General features: G+C 37.2%; 1 protein-coding gene across 1 annotated transcript in view; it reads right to left on the bottom strand.

Moving 5' to 3' along the window:
• The window catches only part of LOC124776467 (developmentally-regulated GTP-binding protein 2), a 133998-nt gene that overhangs the window by 24432 nt on the left and 83396 nt on the right, over window positions 1-26170 (bottom strand). Inside the window, exon 5 of the mRNA XM_047251480.1 lies at window positions 1341-1448. Coding sequence (XP_047107436.1) covers window positions 1341-1448 — 108 coding nt within the window. The remainder of the gene's footprint in view (window positions 1-1340; window positions 1449-26170) is intronic.

Below are 26170 nucleotides of genomic sequence, written 5' to 3'. Positions count from 1 at the left end.
TTTTGGAAAAAATAATTTCTAAATAACCAAAAACTATTAGATTCTTTCATCTTTATGTACAATTTTTGACAGATTAAGAATTTCATGCCTTAATGTCATAGCTGACAGTTAGCAGTCTGTCATAGCTGACAGTTAGCAGTCCATCCACTTTATCATTTCCCAAGACAGTTAACATCCAGTGACTCCATATTTTCAAAAAATAATTTTGAAATTCACAAAAAGTTACAAATTTTCATAGTTTATTTTAAAAAACCGAAAGAAAGAAACAGCTCAGACATGTGTATGTATTCATCATGTCTCATAGTATTGGGAACAAAATACCTATTGAAAATAAATTCAGTTGTCTATCACTTTCACTTTCTTTATTATAATTTTTCAATGTTCCCTTTCATTATGACATTTTCACAAATACTCTCATTTAGAGAGGTTTGTAACATTTTAACAAATCATCAGAAAATCAAAATATTGTAGTTTTGGAGAGGTATCGTGAGGAACTTCAATATGTATTATTTTCAGCAAACTTTGGAATAGTGATGTGACACATTCGCTCTTGACCTGTGTGATTTGAGAAGAAATTGCCCTCGATACAGTCAAAAACTACAGCTTTCATAGTTCTTTCTGTAACAAATACAGATCTCAAGGAGGTGTATATAACTGCCCTACACTGCATAAAACAATCGCCTCTGGTCTGTGTCTACCCCAGAGTGCAACTACACACAAGTTGTTCTCACAAGAAAGAAAGTATTCTGTCATGCGAATGATGCAATTTAACACCAAGTGTGATTCATGTGATCAGGAATCTCATTCCCATTGTTTCAAAATGTTCTTGTCCCCTCTGAAATCCCAGTGAACAGTTCTTTTTTTTACGCTCAAAATGGATCCACACATCATCTTTTTGGTGATTTATTTGCAGCAATGTGAAATGAATGGTGTGCTCCAATACCCTTGCTTCTTACATGCTCTCGAATCAGAGCTGGCCATCTGGAACCTTGTCATATGTTTGTGGTTTTACCACCATTCTCTCACCTCTCACTATTGAATTAATAGTTACAACCTGACACAAATTTAATGAAGCTGCAGTTTCCATAAGACTCTTTTGTAGACTTTTGTTAGTGCCACCTGCAGCTTTTTCCATTTTTGTACACCCAGTTGACCAGATGATTTCTTGGCAATCCTGGTATCTGCAAAGCATCTTTTGTATCACATCATATGACCTCTACATTCGAGTACATGATTTTTTCATAGTAATGGGAGTAGTCATAATGCTCTGATAGCCTAGTGACAAGCCAATCAAACAAAAATATTTTCTTTTGTGTTTACTTGTTTCTTTCTTTACTCACTTCAGCATTGAATATCTTATACTCGTGTAAAATCATCTGCACAAGTTTCTCATCCACTCGTGTAAGAGGACAAGTAGAGTTAAACGACAGGCCACCACCTTTCTTCACCTGAAAAAAAAAAAAAAAAAAAAAAAATTATATATATATAATAAATTAAATACGTAGTGACATGTTGAGAACAGACATCATTACAATAAGCTTAAGGAGAGGTAGTGATAGAAAGATCTGCAAACTTTTGTTCCACGGGTGATTAAATGTACTTCCAGCTCTACATCTTTGATTACACTGCAATTTACATGTACATGTTTGGCAGAGATGGTTTATAGAACCACTTTCATACTCTACTCCAGCTTTTTCAATCCCTATGAGTATGTGGCAAAAATGAACCCCTATACATTTCTGTGCAAGTTAAGGCTTCTGTTTTACCACACTGTAGGTGGGAGTCAACAAAACATGTTGGCTTTCGAAGGTGAAAGATGGTGATTTTAATTTCATGAAAAAAAGTTCACCACAACAAAAGTCTGTTTTAATGATTGCCACCCCAATTGCTCTCTATTATTTTGTGAAAATACAAAATGAACTGCCATTCTCTGAACTTTTTCAGTGTCATCCATCAATCCTTCCAGCTTAAGTTGTTTGTAATTGTAAATCCTAGGTATTTAGTTGAATTGACAACTTTTCAGCTTGTGTGATTTACCATGGAATGGAATTTATTTAGTACTAATGTATAGGACTTCATACTTTTTATTGCTTAGGGTCAACTGACACTTTTCATACCATGCAGATAAAGTGTTTAAATCACTTTCGTAATTTGTTAGGATCATCTGCTGACTTTAAAAGATGATAAGTGAAAGCATCTACAGAGGTGGCCAAATTATTATGGTAAAGCTGTAGCATCAACATTTACTTTGAAATTTTGTATTTAATGTGCACTTTACACAATCAGGTCAGATAAAATTTGGCGTGAATGTGGAGTGTTTAGACGTAAGTTTGGGCATTTGTAGAGAATTTTGAATTGCATAGGTTGGCTACAATTACTGCAAGACACTGACAGTTGACAATCAGGTGTGTGTATGCAGTCCTGCATTCATTATGTAATGAGAATTTTATGAGTGTTGTGTTGATTGTTGATAATATTAGTGATTATCAGTTGTTTAAACAGTGTATAATGATCTAAGTAAACTACTTGGAATTAATTTCAAGTACAAGATCAGAGGCCAAGTGAGTGTTTATTTCAGTTCTTTTGGAGTCACGCAATTTCAGGTTATGGGTAGGACAGTTGCCGTTGTCAGGATACTTTTGGCAGAAGGGCACTACACACAGCATCAAATTGCTTCCAGACTTAGGATCTCTCAACAGACAGTGATTATCACTAAAAAATTTAAACTCAAAAAATTTGTTGATCGACAACAAAGTGCAGGCAGATGCGGAAGGGAAGCAAAATTGAGCCCTAGAATTCTGTGAAAATTGAAAAATACTGTCACTTCCAATTGCAAAGCTACCAGTATGCAACTATCTGTGCAGTTGGAGGATTATGGAGTGACAAGTGTCAGCTACAAATGGAAGGAGAGTTCTGTGTAACACAGGTCTGCCAGCACTTTGACCCCGTCCTAAGACCAAGATCACCCCAGGAATTGCCTTCAAATGGTTGAACTGAAGAAAATCACTGCAACAATGGACTGTTGATGACTGGAAAAAGGTATTTACAAATAAATAAATAAATAATGAAAAAATAAAATAAAATATAAATATGTGATTGGTACATATTTCACTAGATGAAATCACTCCTAAATGTTGCTCTTGAAAAATTTGTGGATATGGCCGACATGGGTAGCAAAATTTGCCTATGAATATCACTAATTTTTTTTAGTAATGCAATGTATGATACCAATGAAAGGCTTAATATTTACTTCTAGGTGTGTTTCAGTGATGAATCAATGTTGTGTTCACAGAAGAAAGTAGCCAGTATGTGAGGAGGAGGGAAATGGGGTTTCATCAAGACTGTGTATGCCATACTGTGAAGCATCCCACCTCAATTATGTTCTGGAGTGCTGGCTCCAAGAGAAGACAGACAAGCATATTGTATGCAGTTTCTTTAGTAGATCTGTTGCATCTTCTAAGTGTTCTGCCAATACAGTGCAGACTTTGGTTTGCCTTCCCTGTAACATTTTCTACGCATTCTTTCCAGTTTAAGTTTAAGTTTTTTCATAATTGTAATTCCTAGATATTTAGCTAAATTTACAGCCTTTAGATTTGATTTATCATCTGCAAACAACTGCAGAGGGCTATTCAAACTGTCTCTCAAATCATTTATATAGACTAAGAACAGCAGAGAGCCTATAATAATTCATTAGGAAACCCCAACGTAACATCCTGTCACTTACTAAGAGCTGTAATCTTTCTGATAGGAAAAAAAGTCGTTTGGAAATCTAGAAATATGGAATTACCCTGAAATCCCCTGTTAACAGAACTCATTACTTCATGTTTATAAAGAACAAGGTGTGTTTCACAAGAAAGATACTTTCTGGATCCATGGTGCTTATGTGTCAATACATTGTTTTCTTTGAACAACGCTGCTGTAAGTTTCCCCAAGTCAAATTCCCTGATTTCCATACAAGTATTAGCACTTTTCGCTGACAAATTTTGAGATCTCAAGTGTAAGTAAATATGTAAGTTGACCAAAAAATGTAAGGAGTTCTGTATTTCTACACATGTTACTAACCCTCTAGTTTAGAATAAACAGCAAGTTGCCTCCTTTACAGGATTTGTGATCTGAGGGGTAAGTAAATAGGTAAGGAGAAGAACTTGAAGCCATTTTGACTATTTTTCGACCGTAATTGTCTCACAAATATGTAAAGTTTTTTTTTATTTTTTTACAAAAAAACTTTACAAAAGAGTAAGTTCGTGTAAATAAAGGCAATTTTTGGATGAAGAATTTCTGTTTTTATTAACGAGTTAACTCTAACTTTGAATTAATATCAATCCTATAATTGCTGACACTGAAACAGGAAAATCTGAGACAAAAACATTTTATTCAAGAACTTAGCTTCTGCTTCTGTTAGCTTACTTTTTTGGTTGGTTTATTTAGTTTTTAAATGAACAGAAGCTGAACATTAAATTGTAAGACACCCAGGTAAAAATGCTGCAAACATATCAGTCCTCTTCAAATGCAGAACAAGTACTGACATAAATCTGTATCCCTAAAAACACAAATTCATCAAAGCAAAATTTTGAAGTGTGTACAGAAAATTTTACTTGGCTAAAATTGTTTTTCATCTAATAATTGTGGCAGTGACATATTATGAAATCATAATTTAAAAGAATCTTTTATGACAGAACCTAACATTTAATTATAATTTATCACTCCAAAATCTCATACATCACATTGAATACTTTGATTTTAAGGTGTTTATATTAAGATCATATTATAGCTTCGATCAATGCTTTTAAAGATAAAACATATTTTCCATGGATGCAAACCTTTTTAACATATGTGATGGCATCAAATCATCATACAAATTATTTGAATCACAGTGCAAGAATTCAATATGAACAGAAAACTGTTCACCAGATTAAAATCAGTAACAAATTTGAAGTATGTCACAACAGCTTTTATATCTATAACACTCACAACCTTACTATTACATGAAAACTAAGCAGTTTTGCCTTTTAATGAGATGTTGCAATATGTGAAAATTCAGTAATTTTCAGGAAATTAGGTGACACCTTCAGTCCTTTTGTGTAAAACTCAAATTTTAAGCTGTGAGAAAACACACTACATGTATAAAATGGGCAGTCAATGGATTCAGACATTATATTCAGTCTTGAGTGATAGAATGTGTATTTTTACATAGCTGCAGTCCCGATAATTATCAGCAGTCCCAATAATTACCATCTGGGGCTGGAGGACTGAGCAACTGGAACAACTATATACAAGTGCTAAAATAATATAACAATAAAATAAAAATAATAACAGTACATTTCTTCATCATTTGTATACATGGGTTATCATATATTTTATTATGTGCAGGGATAGGAAATTTAAAATTTGTACTTGAAGTTAACTTTCAGCAAATACAGAATGTTTACCTGCCCAACATCTTACACAATGTACCTGAAAAGTTGTTAAGAAAGAAACTAAGAATTTTTAACAATTCACATCATAACTATAGTACACATCCTTGCAACACAATACTAGAAATGGAAGTTCACATGTACAATAACAATGTTGATTTACTACTATCTCGTTTTCAAGTTTTGTCTCAAACCATATAAGAAATTTCTCAAATAATGGGCTGAGGACAAATATCGCAGCACAGATGACATCAAAAAATTATTCCTTAGGATACATCTTTCTTTACACAGATGATTATCAGTTGTCACACACCCTCCTGACAGATCAGCAGTGTCTGTTGTTTTATGACACAAACCTACACTCTTGCACAGAACAACTAAATTTGGAAAGTTGAGATAGGTACTGAAAGATGTGGGTAATGATGTGTGCCTTAAAAGGCTGTGAAGTAAGATGTTCATCCGCAGAATGGTTGTGAGGCTCCTTCACAACTGATGGAAACGAAGTAACAAATGTTTTACAATACATGGCTTGAAATACTTTTTGGCAACAGTTTGTGTCACACATTTTGTAACTAATTACTTTATGAATTTTCTTTTCTTTGTGTGCAGTTTACGTCTGGCACATAAGCTGCCTGGCCATTATTTCCCTAAATTAGCATGGATTGTTACGGGCTCTCCCCTACGCTCAAAATTCTGGCACTAAATATTACAAGGGATTATGGAAAAAAAGGACACAAACTAGACTGTATAAAACATGTATTCATATTCTGAGGAGCCTGGTAAACTGAACATCAAAATGTAGGTCTTTTCAGTCATCTTTTTCATTAGGTTTCATACTTTGGTAACACCCTTGTCCTACAATATAGGATTTATGAACTATCTAAGCAAGATAATGCATCACACCAGACAAATGCAAAAGAAATATATTGTATAATACAACATTAAAGTTTAAAAAATAAGAACAACACTGGGGTATGTTCTGTGACTTTTCCCTGCCAAATAATAATATTCTGTATTTTGTCAAACAAACAATTCAAATCAATGAAAACTAGTCAAAACTGTTTGTGAGAGAAGCGATCTCTCCATCAATTCCACTCAGTACAGTGGCTCTTTGAGCCAGTATCCATGACACTTTGGCCAGCAATTATTTAACATGCTGGACAATGGACCCTTTCTGTCTAGCTCTCTCAGCTTCTTCTTCTTCTTCTTCTTCTTCTTCTTCTTCTTCTTCGTGTTGCTTCTGCTTTAAAGCCTCACCATACCAATCTCAAGCACCAAAATAGTCCACAATAATTCTCTTGTTAATGTCAATCTTGAAGATACCACCAGCTGATTTAAGGTCATTGTATACTTTATGTATGGCTTCCAATGACTTGGTTTCTTGGTTGACTATATACAGTCTTTATTAATGGAAAGACCTTGCTCTACAAAGGCTTGACCATGGCTCAAAATGAGAATCTTTTAAAGAAAGTTATACAAACACTGACAGGTGGTATCACCATCCAGTAAGTCTCTTCAAAAGTGATCGATTCTCGTCTCAGTACTCCAGTTGTTTGCACAGAGATCCAAAAATATCTCCTTAGCAACAAGCCGTATGAACTCTTTCTCAACTTTATCACAGTCCTCAGTACTATCTAATTCTATGAAGAGAATTTCTGCAAGGCATTAAAGACTCTAGCCTTGCTAGTTCTTGCACTGCTATTTATCACAACTGGATTACAAAAGCTTATGTATCTACAAATGCTGTACTTCAAAGGTGATGTAAGGAGGTAGTTTGAGCACATTTTAATTAGAAAGTCCCTGTACTCAGTCCTGAAAGTGCATCAGTGCCCCTTTGGCATGCACTTTTATTTTCTGAGCTCAGACCATACAACATGACATACGTTCATGTCTATTGCAGGAATAAGACCAGCTTTATTATCAAGTATTATATCACATACAGGTTTTGTGGCAGATAATACTGCAGCCTTAATAACTAAGGACATCACATCAGCAAGTAGAGACAACAAAGCACTGTACAGAAAAGGTGGCATGGGGGCACCACATTGGAATTTCCTCAAAAAGGGTATGACCTGCACCAAAACAAAGCTAAAAAAAAAGATATTTTAGCTGGCAGTAGAGGCTCTTCAAGGTACTTCAACACTGTTCGCCAGCTGTAAGTATCTATTCTAATCTTGTGCTCCTTTACTTTGTTTGCATAAGTCTTTAGATACAGGATGATTTTTAAACCCCAGTGGCTGCATCCTCATTTTCCAGCCACTACAAGGAGCAAAATTTTTTGGTGGATTTTCAGGTTTATTAAATATTTTATAATCACATTTTATTGAAGGTACATTCTTCAACACATTATAAATCACCTCAGAAAGGTAAAATGCCCCAGTTAGTCTTTAAGGCTGCATTCTTGAAGCTCTGATGAATGGTATTAAGATTCCATATCAATAAAAACTGATGCACTGTTCCACGAATACTCTTCAAATCAAGATGCAAATTGTTCAAGACTGCCCAACTGATGTTAACCCCATCCGTTGATACTTGCAGCAGGGTGATAACGTTCAGATCAGAAGTTTCTGTCTTAATACCATACAGCATACTGGCTGGAATGGCTTAAAAATGCAGATGAAAAATAGTGCATTTCAACTTGTTTGTGTCCAAACCTGAGAGCAATATCTACTTGCAGCAACTCTTTCACCTGATTAAGGCTCTCACCAGATAAGATTACAACAGAAATATCCCCTTCAAGATCTTCAAAAATGTTTTTCCTAAAGTGTGGAGTTAAGCAGTGAACAATTTGTATTATGTCTTGGTCCGCCCAGGCTGCATCTTACTAGCTACATTAGCATTGGGGAACAGGACCGGAAACAAAGCAGTCTGCTTTCCTGTAGCAGAAAAGGGCACGCGATTTTCGACAGCATGCAAAGTTCATAATATATCTGCTCTTGTGTCGTCATTCTGAATCAGGTACTTTGATATGACTGTTAGCCGATGCAGTGTTAGGAGCAATGGTGGAGGTGACAATACAACTGTTAGCGCAGCGTTAGTGGCAGTGGTGGATGTGATGCCAGGGTGCAATACCTGGGAGGTCAACAAACCAACTGTCAACTGCAAGCTTCCCAATTCACCAGTCACCGCGATCTTACCAGGAGTCAAGGGAGCGTATTCATGATGCACAGTTACCTCGCCAGATAACAGGGAGTGTGATCTGGAAGTACCAGCACCCCAAAAACAATCAAAATATCCAGATAAGACAATGACATGACCCTTGTGATACTACATACCTGCAACCTTTAAAATCTAAAAATTGGGAGATGTTGTTTTAAGAAATTAGAAGATAGGACTCATCAAAAATCATGACTCTTTTGAGTAAAGTCCCAAGACAACTGATGTGAGTCTTTTCCTGTGACGTCAAAAACCTATATAATGGCTATAAAATTACAAATACAAACACTGGAACTAACCATTATCTGCAGTATTGTTCAACTGTTGGGATGTTTTCTTGACCATTTCTCCCATGATTGTGACCATTTTTGTTCTTGCAGAACTGTATTTTTTCGCTATACTGCTATCCGGTAACGTTTTCCTGAACAGGTCACTAGCGTGGTCAGTGAAATTAATTGGCAAATTGTAAATGATGTAAATAATTCTAAGACCAAATTCCATTTTTTTTTTATTAGTCGCAAACTTAACATTTTCTCGGTGGTTTGAAACATCGCTTTTTCCACCATGTGGTATACAAATGTCAATATCTGTATGGTGTGCAAAATGGCAATTGACTGTAAATGAAGAAAATTGTGGTCATACACATGGGTACTAGAAGAAATCCATCAAATTTCTGCTAGAAGATAAATCGTACGAATCTCAAGGTGTCAGTTTAGCTAAACTAGTATTGCCTGTGGTCGAAATTTGACCAATTCAGTAAGTGGACCTGATCTGTGATTAAAAAAAGTCATATGTCTTAAAATGATACACTCAATGTGACCCACAGCAAATGCTCCATTGTAGCTATGAGTATTCTTGAAGTCACTCTTTGATTTCTCTTTTACTGTTCAATCGTTTTAAAAGAGTCCTTGATACAGAGTGTTGGAAAATAAGTTTTGTGTTAGATTAACTCATGACAACACAATGTGAATGCTGTTATATTGTGTAAAGAAACCTGAGATATGTATTGGTTTGGATTACAAAATGTTTACTGTAAACCACAAATATAACTGAATTATTTGGAGTTACGCTCAGTGCACATTTAAATGTATCTTTCAAAGCTACACTATGATTATTGTTATCAACGTCCACATTATTCCTGTTACTTTGCCTACGTAAAAATACTCTCTCTCTAGCTCTTCGTCTTTCTGTTCAACCCGATAGCGTTGTTCGTTGCTGCATAGCCTAAAATAAATATAGTTCCTACACAATAAGGGAAGCTTTTGCTATTCAAAATGAAGAAATTAAAAATTAGAAACATTTCAGATTTTGCACTGACAGCAGAAACTGAATATGAAGTCAGTTCTGTTTACTCTTCGATGAAAGTAAGGGAAAAAATGATGCTAATAAACTTTTTTGCCTCTAAGGACTTCATTACTAAATTTCATTTTCCACTGCTGACATCAATAATGTAGCAGTTGCGGCACTGTAGCTGCCCGCTATGTGTGACGTGAACCATCTGCAACATTAAAACATGAACAGCGCTAGACAACATTAAAACATGAACCTCCCTAGAAAGCGATTTCATGAAATGTTGAAATGTTACTGTCATGTGTCATTGGTACCCGAGCAACTCATCAGTACACATGTTGGAAGATGGTGTCAACGTGAGAGATAGCAAAACTGTTATCGACTTTCATTATATGCCTATCACCCCATTTACAAGGTGCTCTCAAAACCGGATTCTGCAAACCAATTTCCCAATACCATTTCTGGATGATCATGTAAACACTTCAAAATAAATTCTGAAAATCTGCTTCTAATTGCGGGTTTTCGAATTCCTCAATCGATTTTCACTCCCACATAAATGCAACCAGTTTTGAAACGCACTTGGGCTGTCAGATCTCGTCTTGTTTCTAGAAATTTTTGGCTAATATGGCGGGGTGGTTTTTTGTACAGTAAAGTATAAGTAGAAATATTAGACTGAAGCTGTTTATGGCTCATCTAACTGAAGAGAAATAGTGATCGTGCTAACTAAATCAGAAAATGTTACAGCGGTTTTCCAGGTGCCACATTAACTGGGCTAGCAAATGCGTTTCAGACCATAATACAACAGCGAAAAACCATTTTCGAAATTCGGTTTTTGTCTTTTGGAAAATGGTTGCATGTAAACGTAGTGGGTGTCTACTTCCTTTTACCTCCCTTATACCTATGTACGCAGACAATTTTTTTGGGCAAATCTGTGGGAAAGTACCTTTTGAATTATGTAAGTTTCATTGGCCTCCTTGTATAATTAATATTAATCTGTACTTCTATTTTCATGTTCAGGTATTACGATACCTAGGAATTATAATTACGAACAACTTTAATTGGAAAGACTATATGTGGAAAAGGCGAACCAAAGACTGCACTTTGTGGGCAGAATGCTTAGAAGATGCAGCAAATCATTCAAGAGATGGCCTACTCTACACTTGTCTGCCTTCTGTTACAGTACTGCTGCATGGTATGGGATCATTACCAGGTAAGGCTCACAAAGAACATAAAAAAAATTCAAAGACAGGCAGCTCGTTTTGTATTATCCCGATATAGGGAAGAGAGTGTTATGGAAACGATACAGGAGTTGGGGTGCAAACATTAAAAACAAAGGCATTTCTTGTTGCGATGAAAGCTACTTACAAAATTTCAATCACCAATTTTCTCCTCCAAATATGAAAATATTTTGTTAACCTCTAACTACATAAGGAGAAGGTATCACCGTAATAAAATATTTCAGAGCATGAACACAAAAGAGTTCGGTGGTCGTTTCTCCTGCGCACTGTTCCAAGCAAAAAAGTAAGGGAATAACCTGAAAATAGTACAATGAACCATCTGCCATGCCTTATGTATGAACTGCAGGCTAGCCGTGTACATAAAAGTCATAAAATACAAAAAATGGATCTTTCCTTGACAAATAATGCACGGAAATTGTTGCAATATTCCTCCAAGAAAACAAAATGCTAATGTTTGAGGTCGGCTGATTTTTAAAATGTTGAAATGATTGCTCTGGTTGCAGCACTGTAACATATTATTGTTGTTCCTAAAAATTTGGTGACGCTAATGTCCGCTGATTCATTGATTACAATATTATACGTACTGTCACTGATATCTTGCCACAAAATAGGACCTTAGCACTCATTTTATAACTGCACTATGTTTTGTTCTATGCACCTGAAGTTTTCTGGCAAATTCATTATCTAAATTTACTCATGTACAATTCACTTTAGTGACCATATGCTATGATTGCACAATGGCAAAAAATGCAAGGGAACACTCAACTTGGTTCACTTCTAAAGATTTTTTAATGGTTCTCAGAGGTACTTTTGTCAGGGTGCTGCAGCAGTCTTGTATTTTTTTGTGCCACAATGGCTTATATGTCGGCATAAGATTCTAACTAAATACTATGACAAAAAATTTACAAGATGCACTTGTGTCATTGCCAAAAATTCTTTCTAACCAGTCCACAAATTTACTATCATGTAGCCACCCAGCAAGACATTTATAGGCATTCTATGTCTTCAGTTTACCCATGTTTACTCCTAAAATAATATCCAATGATGTAAAAAATACCACTTTAACATCGGCGCTATATGTACGCACAATGCATGCAGCTGCAGATTTATTAATACTAGAACGCATAACAACACAGGAACAAAGACAAAATACCCTGTACTATAAATATTTAGGTGATATAAATTCAAGAGCTAATAAATGTTAATAGATCAAATAGTGCTACTTTCTGCACATTGAATGGATCAAGTGAGTTTCAAAAGCAATTTTACTGTAAAATCACCCTAATATTTTTAAAATCTACCATAGTTCCCACTAGCCACTACACTGATACTCAAAACCCCAGATTTAGTAACAAAATCATTAGCTTGGCAGTACTGGCACATTGACAAGCCACAAACTTAGGTCCAAACAGAGCACAAAACTGTACAATATGAGTATACAGTCTACAAAATGCGCAGGAAAGAGGAAAAACTACAATCTATAACAAGTTGTGTGCAAGTTCCTGATTTCTATAAACTCCAACAAGTACATCAATTAAAAAGATTAATAAGCAAAGGACTTTCCATAGTTGGCCAAAAACCTAAATGATGGCTTTTCTAAACAACCATCTTACGTTTGACGATCATTAGCTAAAAATCGGAAGAAGTAATGGAATAATTGGGAGGCAGAAGAAAAAACTGAAACTCGGGGTCACCTGCCTAAATCAGGATAGTTGGCAGGAATGTACTATCAAGGGAAGAACAATAGATGTCAATAGATGGGTACGTCTGGTTTCAGAAAGGATGCGCGATGAAGAAGGGGTTGATGAAATCAACCCCCTAGTCTAAAGAAGCAAGAAGATCAGAAACTTCGGAAAGGAGGGCGATGAGGCATACTTTGCCAATCCTCCCTCTTCACTGAAAAATAAGTGGCAAATTTCCATAATGAATGCCAAAACTTGACATTAGAAAGGATGGGTTACATCAAGCTGCACAAGGGTATGACAAAAATGCCAAAGTCTGTCGGTCACTTTTGAGTGCCACTCTGTTCTGTTAGCAAGGTTTCCCAGCTTGCTCAATGTTCCTGTTCTCCTCACTTATATTTTAAAGCATTATTGGAATATCCTTTTAATTGCCTAACACATCACCAAAATGGCAGGGTCAAAATGCAATGCAGTCGTTGACCCATTAAGGTCATCGAGATGTTGTGCAGCCTTTAAGAGGCTATGCATCACTTAAAAGTCATAGCACTTCACTTACTGAGGACTGATGTAAAAGACAAATGTCCGCTGTCTTCTTAACTGCCGCAAATGCATTTCAAGTGTTAGCTCCTTCCACGTAGGTGATTATGGCCATCTCCCTCACGTTGCTGAGAGCGAAAGACTTGCTGCATACTGTGCAATATGCCTGGAATTCTGATGTCTTGTGGGCCTTGATGCCCTCAACCCTAGAGTCACACAGCATTCGGTTTCACCTGGCTTCGTTTCACCATAATACTCTACTAGAACACCGCAAAAGTGGCCACAAGACTGAGGAAGGAAAGCTGTTTGTTGACAACACTCCTGCAACAATCAAGTGGTGATATGCCTCTGAAGGTGAGATGCCACAAAAAAAATTTCCGGTGGGTTCTTTGATACCTGCAGCCCCTGTGTGTGTGTGTGTGTGTGTGTGTGTGTGTGTGTGTGTGTAGGCCCGACCTTGAGAGTGTACCAGTAAAATGCGAGTTTAAAATATTCCCAGCATCCCTCAAGCGAGTTATCGAAACGAGATTTTGACAAATGATAGCACTTAAATATTTGAGCATTTTTTCTACATGATAAGCATGCGGAATTTTCTTACCTACCGCATTATATTAGTAACTGTATACTTATTCTGTCACACCTGCAAGTGCATTAGGAAGCTATCTAGGTGACACTGTGCAAACTCTATTTTGTTTTGCCAAAGGAATTAAATCTTAACAAGGAAACAAGAGAAATGTAGCTGTTACTCAAAATGCACCACTTCTGAGTGAGTAGGTTTCAAGAGACATCCAGTTTTAGTTGTTACAAATATAATGAAGGGGCTGTCCCAATGACTTGTGTGTGAAAGTTGACAGATGAACATTACACAAACAACAATGTAAAATATAGGGTGTACCAAGAGATGGTTGAAAAATTTCTAGACAGTGTTCCAACTGTGAACTACAGTGTTGTTATAAAAACAATAGCTACAAACTTTAGAATGAAGTTTCAGAAAAACTGCTACACCAAGAAGAAATGCAGATGATAAACGGGTATTCATTGGACAAATATATTATACAAGAACTGACATGTGATTACATTTTCATGCAATTTGGGTGCATAGATCCTGAGAATACCCATTGCGGTTGGAGGAAGGCAATGGCAAACCACCACAACTAGGACCTTGCCTAGTAAGGCGGCGCAGGTCTCCCGCGTCGCTCCCCTACGCTCTGTAAAGAAGTATGGGACTCATCATCATCATCATCATCATCATCAGATACTGGGAAATCAGTACCCAGAACAACCACCTCTGGCCGTAATAACGGCCTTGATACGCCTGGACATTGAGTCAAACAGAGCTTTGATGGTGTGTACATGTACAGCTGCCCATGCAGCTTCAACATGATAACACTGTTCATCAAGAGTAGTGACTGGCGTATTGCGACGAGCCAGTTGCTCGGCCACCATTGACCAGATGTTTTCAATTGGCGAGAGATCTGGAGAATGTGCTAGCCAGGGCAGCAGTCGAACATTTTCTTTATCCAGAAAGACCCGTGCAGGACCTGCAACATGCGGTCGTGCATTATCCTGCTGAAATGTACGGTTTCGCAGGGATCGAATGAATGGTAGAGGCACGGTTCGTAACACATCTGAAATGTAACGTCCACTGTTCAAAGTGCCGTCAATGTGAACAAGAGGTGACAGAGACGTGTAACCAATGGCACCCCATACGATCACGCCGGGTGATACGCCAGTATGGCGATGGCGAATACACGCTTCCAATGTGCGTTCACCGTGATGATGCCAAACACGGATGCGACCATCATGATGCTGTAAACAGAACCTGGATTCATCCAAAAAAATGACATTTTGCCATTCGTGCACCCAGGTTCGTCGTTGACTACACCATCGCAGGCACTCCTGTCTGTGATGCAGCGTCAAGTGTAAATGCAGCCATGGTCTCCAAGCTGATAGTCCATGCTGCTGCAAACGTCGTCGAACTGTTCGTGCAGATGGTTGTTGTCTTGCAAACATCCCCATCTGTTGACTCAGGGATCGAAACATGGCTGCACGATCCATTACAGCCATGCAGATAAGATGTCTGTCATCTCGACTGCTAGTGATACGAGGCCGTTGGGATCCAGCACAGCATTCCGTATCACCCTCCTGAACCCACCGATTCCATATTCTGCTAACAGTCATTGGATCTCGACCAACACGAGCAGCAATGTCGCGATACGATAAACCACAATCACGATAGGCTACGATCCGACCTTTATCAATGTCGGAAATGTGATGGTTATGCATTTCACCTCCTTACACGAGGCATCACAACAACGTTTCACCAGGCAACGCCGGTCAACTGCTGTTTGTGTGTGAGAAATCGGCTGGAAACTTTCCTCATGTCAGCACATTGTAGGTGTTGCCACCAGTGCCAGCCTTGTGTGAATGCTCTGAAAAGCTAATCATTTGCATATCACAGCAACTTCTTCCTGTCGATTAAATTTCGCATCTGTAGCACGTCATCTATGTGGTGTAGCAATTTTAATGGCCAGTAGTATATAAACAAAAAAACTCTCAAGCAGGTAGCGTTTCCTGATATGGGCAAAAATCTTAAGTACTGACATCAACATATTTTGTAACAAACTGTTTCTAGATAGACAAAGCAGGTCAAATGCTATGTGTGTTTCATAAAGACCACTAACATGTTTCTTTTCTTATTGCAATAAAATGAAACATTTGGTGACAAAAATACGCATTTCCTTAAAGTCGCTACACAGATTTAAAATACCTTCACTGATTTCTGAAATAACCTTGGAAAAAAGTAGGGCTCTTGAAAGAAGTGTAAAAGGCAGGGAAGAGTTATGTAAACTAACACTATAGGTGATCACCAAAAAATGTTGGTTCTACTATGTTCATTATCGTCGGTTATTACCCACTGCATTATGCCTATTGTTTTACCAGTAGTGTGCAATTTTTCTTTCGAAAAATATACAAGTACATAGCATACAAACTGCAGTGACTACCACAATTTTCTTATCGGCCATACTTTCTAATACATTGAACTACTTTCTAAGTGCCAAAATGTTCTAGAATACATAAAATGTCTATAAAACATCACACCATACAAGGTACTTGTGATGAGATAGTCGCAATGCCTGGAATATATTGCCCATGGTCTCTGATCTGTCGAGGAGTAGCACAGTCCTGGGTCCATGGATATATCGTGAAAATCTGCCACATTGCGCCACACATGTACACACCCAGCCTGCGGGTGAATTGGTGAGACTAGGTCCGATGGACGGGGCCTGCACATTAGTGGAAAATGACAGGCTTCAGATCGGCAGGCCCAATCTGTTAGAGATATAGAAATGGCCTGCAGTTTTGGCCCATCGTGGTAATCCACTTGTGTGACCAGCTATTCACAAGTCACAGAGAGCATGTTGATGAAAAGAGACTGTGTGATCATTCCATGCAACGGATAACTTGTGTGAATACTCTGAAAATCAATAATATTGAAGATGATCGCTGAGCCACAGATAGGCACACAGAAAAGATAGTCACACTATCACAACTAAATATTCACCCATAGCCTTTGCCAGAAAACAAAAGCACGCACACACACATTCACAGAGACACAACTCATGCACATGACTGCCATTTCTGTCCACTGTTTCTACAGTTGCTGAGAATCAGATCCAAACAAACCACTGCTCACACCTCCCTGCCCCTCATCAGCAGCTGCTAGGCTAGCAGCAAGAAGTGGTGGCAGCACTGTGTGCAAAAGCTGAGGGGAGTGGTAGGAAAGGGAGAAGTAGCAGGCACGAGGGAGTAGGGAAGCAGCACACGTACCAGCTGCACCTAGCCAGTGACGATGCATGATGTCTCGGTAAACAAACCATTTCATCTACAGAGGCAAAAATGAGATTTTTCCCTTTTTTTCTTTTTTTTTACGAATTTCCCTGGAATGTTTGAAATTCCCTGACATCCAGAACTTATGGCAAGCCTGTTTGAAATATTACATGATGATGGAACAAAAATTCTACTACAAATCAATGTTATTTATTTGAGCTTATAGGTCAGAGAATTCCTTTCTTGTGTATTGGTGTGATGTGCACAACTTTCCAGTCAGTACGGATCCTTCATCGAATGTGCAGTTGCATGTGAGTGCTAGAAATGAAGCTATTTTGTTATCCCGAAAAGAACCTACTTGGGATAAGATCTGAACTCGAAGCCTTGTGTATACCAGTAACTGAAGTTGTTTCACTACACTAACGACATCTATTTCATAAATTATTCATGTTGGCGCTGATCTTGATTTGAATTTTGGAGTATTTATTGCTCTTCTTTGGTGAAGGAATTTCAGAAAACCGTATTTAGTCTGCTTTATTAGCACTGTCATCGGTACCATTCCCATAGTTATCATGCAGTGATGGTACTGATTGTATTTTGTTGCTTCTACAGAATCTCTCTGGATATTCTGCCAGATTAAAAAACGGAGTTTCAGCTTGCACTGAAATTCACACTTAAGTTTCAAGCTTTAGTAAACCATCACCAATGTTAAAGATTTTGTGTTCTTTTAAATCTGATGCGCTTTTTCTTTGTTTCTGCATCAGTGTCTTAACCTGTTTTGTGTGCCAGGGGGAATCTGTTCCATCTTTCAGTAATTTACTTGGGATAAAACTCGCAACTGATGAAACACAGTTGTTCAATGCTTACATAGTTGGAATGGAAGGAACAGAGATTGTCTGTTAGTGAGGTGTCAAGTGAATTTTTATCTGCTGCTTAAATAGATATATTCCATGTTTATTTGTGAAAAGTTACGGCAGTCCATTTCACTAGAATGACCTTGTGGTCACTAATTTCTGTATCCATCACAACACACAATTTCCTCAGGATTGTTTGTCACCACAACCATTTACACTTCCCTTGAGCTCCTGAAATAACTGCTCAAAACAAATTTCTGAAAAAGCATTTAATACAATTTTGGATGATGCTTTATACCTACCGCTGACTTTAAAAATGTATTTTTGCCAACATATTGAGCGTAGAGTGAAGTCACCAGCAAGTGTAATTGCACAAACTGGATACTTGTTTGAAATGAGACTTAAATTTGCCTTTAATCAGGGTGTAGGTAAGAGGAATCTACCTATACTAACACACAGCAACTGTCTCTCTAATTTTCATTACAAGACGACCTACTTTCAACAGCAACAAACACACTGCCACTGACAGAATTCAGTCCATCCCTTGTGTATACCATTGGGTCCTTGGTAAAATCTTCAGTTTAACTTTCTGTGGCTTAAGTCAGCTTTCAGTACCAGTAACTGTATCTGATTCAGTACTTCTACAGGCATCAGCTGCTTTGTTTCTTTCCCAATACAGCTATGATAATTTACAACTATAATAACGTTTTCTAGGTCTATTCTCATCCTTTGCCTGAACTGTTCCCTTTGAGCTGGTAGAAAGAGTCATCCTGGGTGCCAGGAAGAGCACAGGGTACAGCCAACTGCTGTGGTGGCTCATTTTGGTACTAATTATGTGTGTCACTTCGGTTTGGAAAAGATTCCCTCTGGTTTTGGGCAGCTATCCGAAGTGGTAAAGACTGCACAGCTTGCTTGTGAGATGAAGGCAGGGCTTGCCATGTGTAGCATTATCAAGAGGGACTGGGGACCTTTTGGCGAAGAGCTGAGTGGAAGGACTGAATCAGAGGCCCATACAGTCCTGCAACTGGGTTGGCTGCAGATTTTACAACTTGCACCATATGGTGGAGAGGTTTCATGTTCTGCTTAATAGGTCAGCAGTCCATTATACACAGTATGTGTCTACATGGGTAGCAGGTGCAGCATGGACTGGACTTAGCAGTTTCTTTAGATTAGAGTGTTTTGGGAAGGCACAAAAGGGTTTCAGTCTGAAAGGAAGCAGAGCAAACATAGGATGAGAGTAGAGCTAGAAACAATTGGTATTACATTTGTAAACTGTCATAGCTAAGTTGGGGAAGAAGCTGAGCACCAAGTGCTAACAAAAAGCACTGGAGCTCAAATCACTATAGGGACTTAAAGTTGGCTAAAACTGGAGTTAAGTCCAACAATCGTATTTTACAAAATGCCTGATGGTGTTAAGTATGTGGTAGCATTGTTTCTGTTAGAAGTAGTTCATCTTATAGTGAAATCGAAGTAGAGTGTTCCTGTGAGTTAGTATGGGTGCAAGTTATACTTGACAACTGAAATACATTCATAACTGGTTCCTTTTAATGAATTCCAATTCACATGATACAGTTACGAAACATTCAAAGAAAACTGGAGTCTTCTCAAATAGGTACCCACTCATACAGTTACAGCTGGTTGTAACTTCAATTTACCCTTGATTTGTTTGAAAAAATACATGTTTAAAGTCATCCGAAATCATCCTAAATCCTTTCTCCAAAAATTTTTAGTAATTAGCTCAGGCGCCCACTCGAAGTGTAAATGGTTGCAAAAACATATTGACCTCTTCACAACAAATAGTCCTGAGAAAGGGAGCATTGTGACCACAGGATCATTGCAATTAGATTGAATACCGCAACAACCACATCCAAAAAAATAAATGCAAAATATTTCTATTAAAGAGCAGATAAGAATGCATTTTTAAGAGAAAGGCTCCATTCCTTCCAAAATAACCATGAAAGCATAGAGCAGACATGGCTTAAATTTAAAGAAATAGTATCAAAGGGAATTGAGAGATTTATACCAATATTAAGCGATGCAACTGATCTTTCATGGAACACAAAACAAGTCAGAACACTATTGCAGAAGCAACAAAAAGCATGCAAAATTTAAGAGAAAGCAAAATTCTCAAGATTGGCAACCTTTTACAGAAGTTCAAAATTTGACACAAACTTCAATTGAATGCTTTTAATAGTTTCGACAATGAAAATCTGGCAGAAAATCCAATAAGATTCTTGTCATATGCAAAGTACACCTGCAGAAAGACACAGTCAATACCTTCAATCCATATTATGATGACATGCCCCTAAAATGATGTTATTAAACAGAAATGCCTTCACCAAAGAAAACCTAGTAAATATTCTATAACTTGAATCGCGAACACCTGCCGACATGAGTGAACTTAGAAGTAGATCTCCTCAGTGAAGTGAAACAGCTTGACTTACCTAATAATGGCAAGTATTCCACTCCAGACTTTACACCAATTAGGTTCATTTCAGCGTATGCTGATATAATAGCTCCATATTTAGTAAGCATATATAACTGCTCACTCAATAGAAGATCCGTACATAAAGACTGGAAAGTAGCACAGGTCACACCAAAAGTCAAGAAAGGAAATAGGATTCGCCTAATGCACTACAGGCTCACATCACTCATGTCAATTTGCAGTACATTTTCAGAACATAGACTGTGCTCAAACATTATGAATTACATCAAGCACGGATTCAGAAAATACCATTCCTGTTCGACACAACTAGCTCTCTATTCACTCAAAGTAATGAATGCTATCAATAGGATCTCAAAATAATTCAGGGTTTTAGATTTCCAGAAGGCATTCCAAAGCAACTTCTAATCAAACTGCATGCCTATGGTGTACCAGATCAGTAGTACAATTGGATTAATGATTCCTGTCATAAAGGCTACAGTTCATAGTAACCGATGCAAAATCATTGAATAAAACAGAAGTGATATCTGGCATTCTCCAAGGGAGGCGTCTGCTAATCCTAAGCTACATAAACAACTTAGGAGGTAATCCGAACAGTCCTCTTAGATTGTTTGCAGATGATGCAGTTGTTTACCAGCTAGTAAATTCACCAGGAGTTCAAAACCAATTGCAAAATAATGTAGACAAAATATCTATACAGTGCAAGAAATATGACTGACTCTAAATAATAAGAACTGTGAGGTAATCTGCTCAACTACTAAAAGAAACGTGTTAAATTTAGGTTACATGCTAATTCACACAAATATAAAGGCTGTCAGTTCAACTAAAAACCTAGTGATTACAATTACAAACAATTTAAATTGGAACAATCAAACAGATGTTGTTATGGGGAAGGCAAACCATAGTAGATTTTATTGGCAGAACGTTGCAACAAATCTATTAAAGAGACTGCATGCACGATGCTTGTCTGCCCTCTTCTGCAGTTTTACTGCACATTATGAGATCCTTATCAGCCAGGAATGCTGGAGGACATTGAAAATGTTCAAAGAAGGGCAGCTCCTTTATATTGTCACAAAATAGAGGAGTCCGGGTACAATACATGAGTTGTGGTGACAATCATTAAAAAGGAGGCATTTTTTATTGGAGTGTAATCTTTTCGCAAAATTTCAATCACTAACTTTCTCCTCCAAACACAAAAATATTTTGTTGGCGGTCACCCACAAAGGGAGACCTGACCCGCATAATGATGTAAAGAGAAATTCTACTTCTTCATGTGATTAAAGTTTATTAAAATTGTGTGGACACAATAAGCTACATGAATTATACACAACACAATTATTTGCATACTGCGATCTTATCTTAAAATTAACATTGCAAAGCAATTCTCACATCATCTGCAAATTCCTATCCACTAACAATATATTCAGGCTATGTACCTTCTAGTCATCATCATCAGGAAAACTAAGCTCAGGAAAGTTTAGATTTCAGACTGTTTGACTAAAGACGTCAGGTGAAAACTGACAATCCTTGGAACCGCTTATGTGGGGTCCATCCTTCAGAGATTACAACCAAATAACTCAGTACATGTGTAATGCATATAATGACTCCTTAACAATACAATGAAAATGATAGTTGCTTCTCACCATATAGCAGAGATGCTGAGTTGCGGATAGGCACAACAAAAAGACTGTCACAAAATAAGCTTTTGGCCAACAAGGCCTTTGTCGAAAATACAAAAATAGACCCCCCCCCCCCCCCCCCCACACACACACACACATGTGCACGCGCGCAAGTGCAACTTGCACACACAACCACAATATCTGGCAGCTGGTGGTGGTGGTGGTGTGTGTGTGTGTGTGTGTCCGAAAGCTTATTTTGCAACAGTCTTTTTGTTGTGCCTATCTGCGACTCAACACCTCCACTATAAGGTGAGTAGGAACTATCCTTTTCATAATATTGTTACATTCTATCCTTGATGTTCCATTGATTGATTTTAATGATTTCCTAAGTTATTTTCAATCTAAGCCAGATATAAATACAGATGGGGCACTAATGACAGCTGAAGTTTCAGAAACAATTGTGAGGATGGAATAATAAGAACATTACGAAAAGGATAGATTGCTACACATCATATAGTGGAGATACTGACACACACAGACACACACACAATGCTAAACAAGTAAGCTTTGACCAAAAGGCCATCTTTTGAATTAGAAAATACACACACAAATTCACTCAAATGCAACTCACACACATGACCATTGTCTCTGCCAGTGCCAGAGGCACTGGTCGTGTGTGTGCATTTGCGTGGATGTATGTTTATGTTTTCTAGTTTGGAAGGAGGCCTTTTGGCCAAAACCTTACTTGTTTAGCGGTCTTTTTGTTGTGCCTGTCTGCGACTCAGCATTTCCACTATATGGCAAGTAGCAATGTATCCTTTTGATAATATTGTCAACAAAATATATTAATATAATACCAGGTACCTAATGGTACTCTTAAGCGAAAATACAAATGAAACTACAACATTATCATAAAATTGTGTATGTGGAGCTGCATTGTGAACTGCAAGAGGAAGCTGTACTGGTTTGATGTGAAATGAATATAAAGAGACGAGGAAAGGTTAACACTTGAAGCTGTGAGTGAAAAGCAATGAAGTGCTTTAATGAATGAAACAGAAAGCAACATCGAAAAAAAGGGCAACGAAAAAGAATAGAACACAGAATGACAAAGAAAAAGATTGGAATACAGAATGAGACTGTGTAAATTATGGGGAAAAAAGGAAAAATTTACATACGATGGTGGAATAATAACTAAAACTTTCACCTGGAATGTTTTGTGTTTGTGACATTCATTAATACTAAAGCAAAGATAAGATTAAGGCCAAATTAATCTTCATATGAGACATTAATTTTCTCTGTCATTATTTAATTTTTCAATTACTTTTCTAAAAATATCACACATCAAGTGTCTCACCTTTACTAAAATACCTACTTTTGTCATTACGGATTCCAATACATCCACCATTGAAGAAACAGTCACCCACAAATAAACTCTGAAACTATCATACATCTAATACCCAACAGGTGAATTCTGAAGTACAGAAATTAAAGATACTGATTACTTACCCCATGGATGCTACCTTCTAAATGAGGCTTCTAACCATACAGTGCTCGACACTTGCTTTGCAGATTACAGCATTTCTTCAAAATGTACTCAACTAGTCATACATTTTCTTCTTAATTAAGCTCTTCTACCCCCCCCCCCCCCCCCCAAAAAAAAAAATAATGCTCATTGTAACAAAAACTGTCCTATATTTTCAGAAGTATTTCATTGCTTTGGATATCTTCAGCTTTATTGTGAATCTTCAGCTTTACTGTGAAGTACGTGCCCTTCTGACACCATAAGCTATAAATGCTCATCCCTTGTAACAATTGCTACCAATGCCCACATTGAGTCAGTGGAATAATTCACATTTTATTTCTATTATTCTCTTCATTTCTTGTCAATTCTTATCAGTTGCAACCAATAATATGTCTCTATTACTTCATTAGCCACTTTTCTTGTCTTTATTGCTTCCAAACTGTATACAGGAAAACTACATTTACACAAATGCCTAAAACTTTATCTTATTTTTCTGTACTTTAAGTGTAAGGTTTCTACAGCTAAATTCTTCATTTGTGTGGCCATAGTGCCCATAGCTGCTTTATAATTCTTGATGGCATTTTTGGTCTGTTGTTGAAACTACAAAAATTCGGGATTTTGTCACCAGACGTTTTCCGCTTTATTGGGTTCAAATAGCTCTGAGCACTATGGGACTTAACATCTGAGGTCATCAATCCTCTAGAACTTAGAACTACTTAAACCTAACTAACCTAAGGACATCACACACATCCATGCTCGAGGCAGGATCCGAACCTGCGACCATAGCGGTCGCGAGGTTCCAGACTGAAGCGCCTAGAACCGCTCGGCCACACCAGCCGTCCTTTATTGAGGTAAAGCATCATCAGTGGTCTGCAATTAAGTCATTTACATCTTGATTTGCTTTTTAGATAGAAAAACAGTTTGTTAAGAGTGATTTGTACTTACGATGATTTTTCAGCCGATTTCTTGCTTACATCGGGAAATGCGGTCCGCTACCACATTGATGTTTTTCTGTTTTTGACATTGATAATTTTCATCTAATTCCTTAGCTGCTCTGTAGCACTATGCATTTCACACACAACACTTTTATGCACACCACTGTATTTTGTTTCTTTTTGTACTTCAAGTATGTGGTGGTGTTTTAACTATGATGAGTGGACATAAGCATATAACATTGTTGTGGGAGGGGGTGAAGAATGGAAAAGGCTCTTCTCTTTTTCATGTAATTTCATCAATTGTTCTATATTGAGTCTGTTTCCCATATTTGTTTGGTCATTGAGCAAAGGTTTATTTTGTCTTAATGTTTTTTCTACGTGGAAATTTTCTTGGAAAGCGAGGAGGTGTCTGTCTTTACTGATTTTTATGATATTCATATCGTTTTCAATATTGCTTGGTCTATGGGGTTCTTCTTTTAGATGAGCCACAAATGTTGAATGATTTGTGCCGTATTTGAATGCTCTGATATGTTCTTTATATCTTGTGTCAAATGTCCTGCCAGTCATTCATCTTCTCAAAATCTCTGCAACTGAGCTGATACATGGCACATTGCTGGTATCTGTCTGGTTTTGATTTTAGTTTTGGGATGTGCTTTTGTATGGAATTGTTTGTTTTGTAAGCAATGTTTATGCCTTGTTTTTTGAATATGTTTCCTATTTTATAAGTGAATTTGTTGTGGTAGGTCATTGTATGCAATTTTCTTATTGTAGGGCAAGTTGTACGAGTTACTGTGGTTTGATTAGTTTTTTCATTATTTGCCTTTTTATTTTGTATTTGGTTCTGTGGGTGGTTTGAAGTTGCATTTAAGATAATGTCACTTCTTGTGGGTTTTCTGTACATGTCAAATGTGTGTTAATTATTGTCTTTTCTTATGGTTATGTCTGAAAAGTTGAGTGTATTTTCTTGTTCTTCTTCAATTGTGAACTTCATGTTTCGTGTACAGTATTTGTGTCTCTGTGTAGTTGATGTATTCTGCTTTAGGTTCATCTTCCATGCATATTATGTCATCCATGTATCTGTACCAGTAGATGACACTGTAGCTTTTCTTTGTGATTATGTCTTCAAATATTAATTTTTCTATGTGATTCATGAAAATGTTGACTAATGAGATAGGTGAACCCATGGGTAAACCTTTTTCTTGCATGTCGTATTCTTGATTGAATTCAAAATAATTTTGTTTTGTTATTAACTGTAATAATTTTATCATTTCATCTGTGTGTTCATGAGGTAGCTATTTGTGGGTTTTCAGATTTTCTTCAATTATTTTTATGGTTTCATTAACAGGGATGCAACTGTACATTACTAAAATCGAAACCAGACAGATACCAGCAATGTGGTATCTACCAGCACAGTTGCAGAGGTTGTGAGAAGATATACTGGCAGGACACTTGACACAAGACATAAACAACACATCAGAGCATTCAAATACGGTACAAATCATTCAGCATTTGCGGATCATCTAAAAGAAGAACACCATAGACCAAGCAATATTGAAAACAATATGAATATCATAAAAATCTTAAAGGCAGACACTTCCTCCCTTTCCAAGAAAATTTCCACGTACAAAAAGCATTAACACAAAATAAAC

This window comes from Schistocerca piceifrons, chromosome 2 (genome assembly GCF_021461385.2).
Source record: "Schistocerca piceifrons isolate TAMUIC-IGC-003096 chromosome 2, iqSchPice1.1, whole genome shotgun sequence".
In the NCBI taxonomy this organism is placed as follows: Eukaryota; Metazoa; Arthropoda; class Insecta; order Orthoptera; family Acrididae; genus Schistocerca; species Schistocerca piceifrons.
The sequence above is the reverse complement of the archived record's forward strand: the minus strand, read 5'-3'. Positions and strand labels throughout refer to the sequence as shown.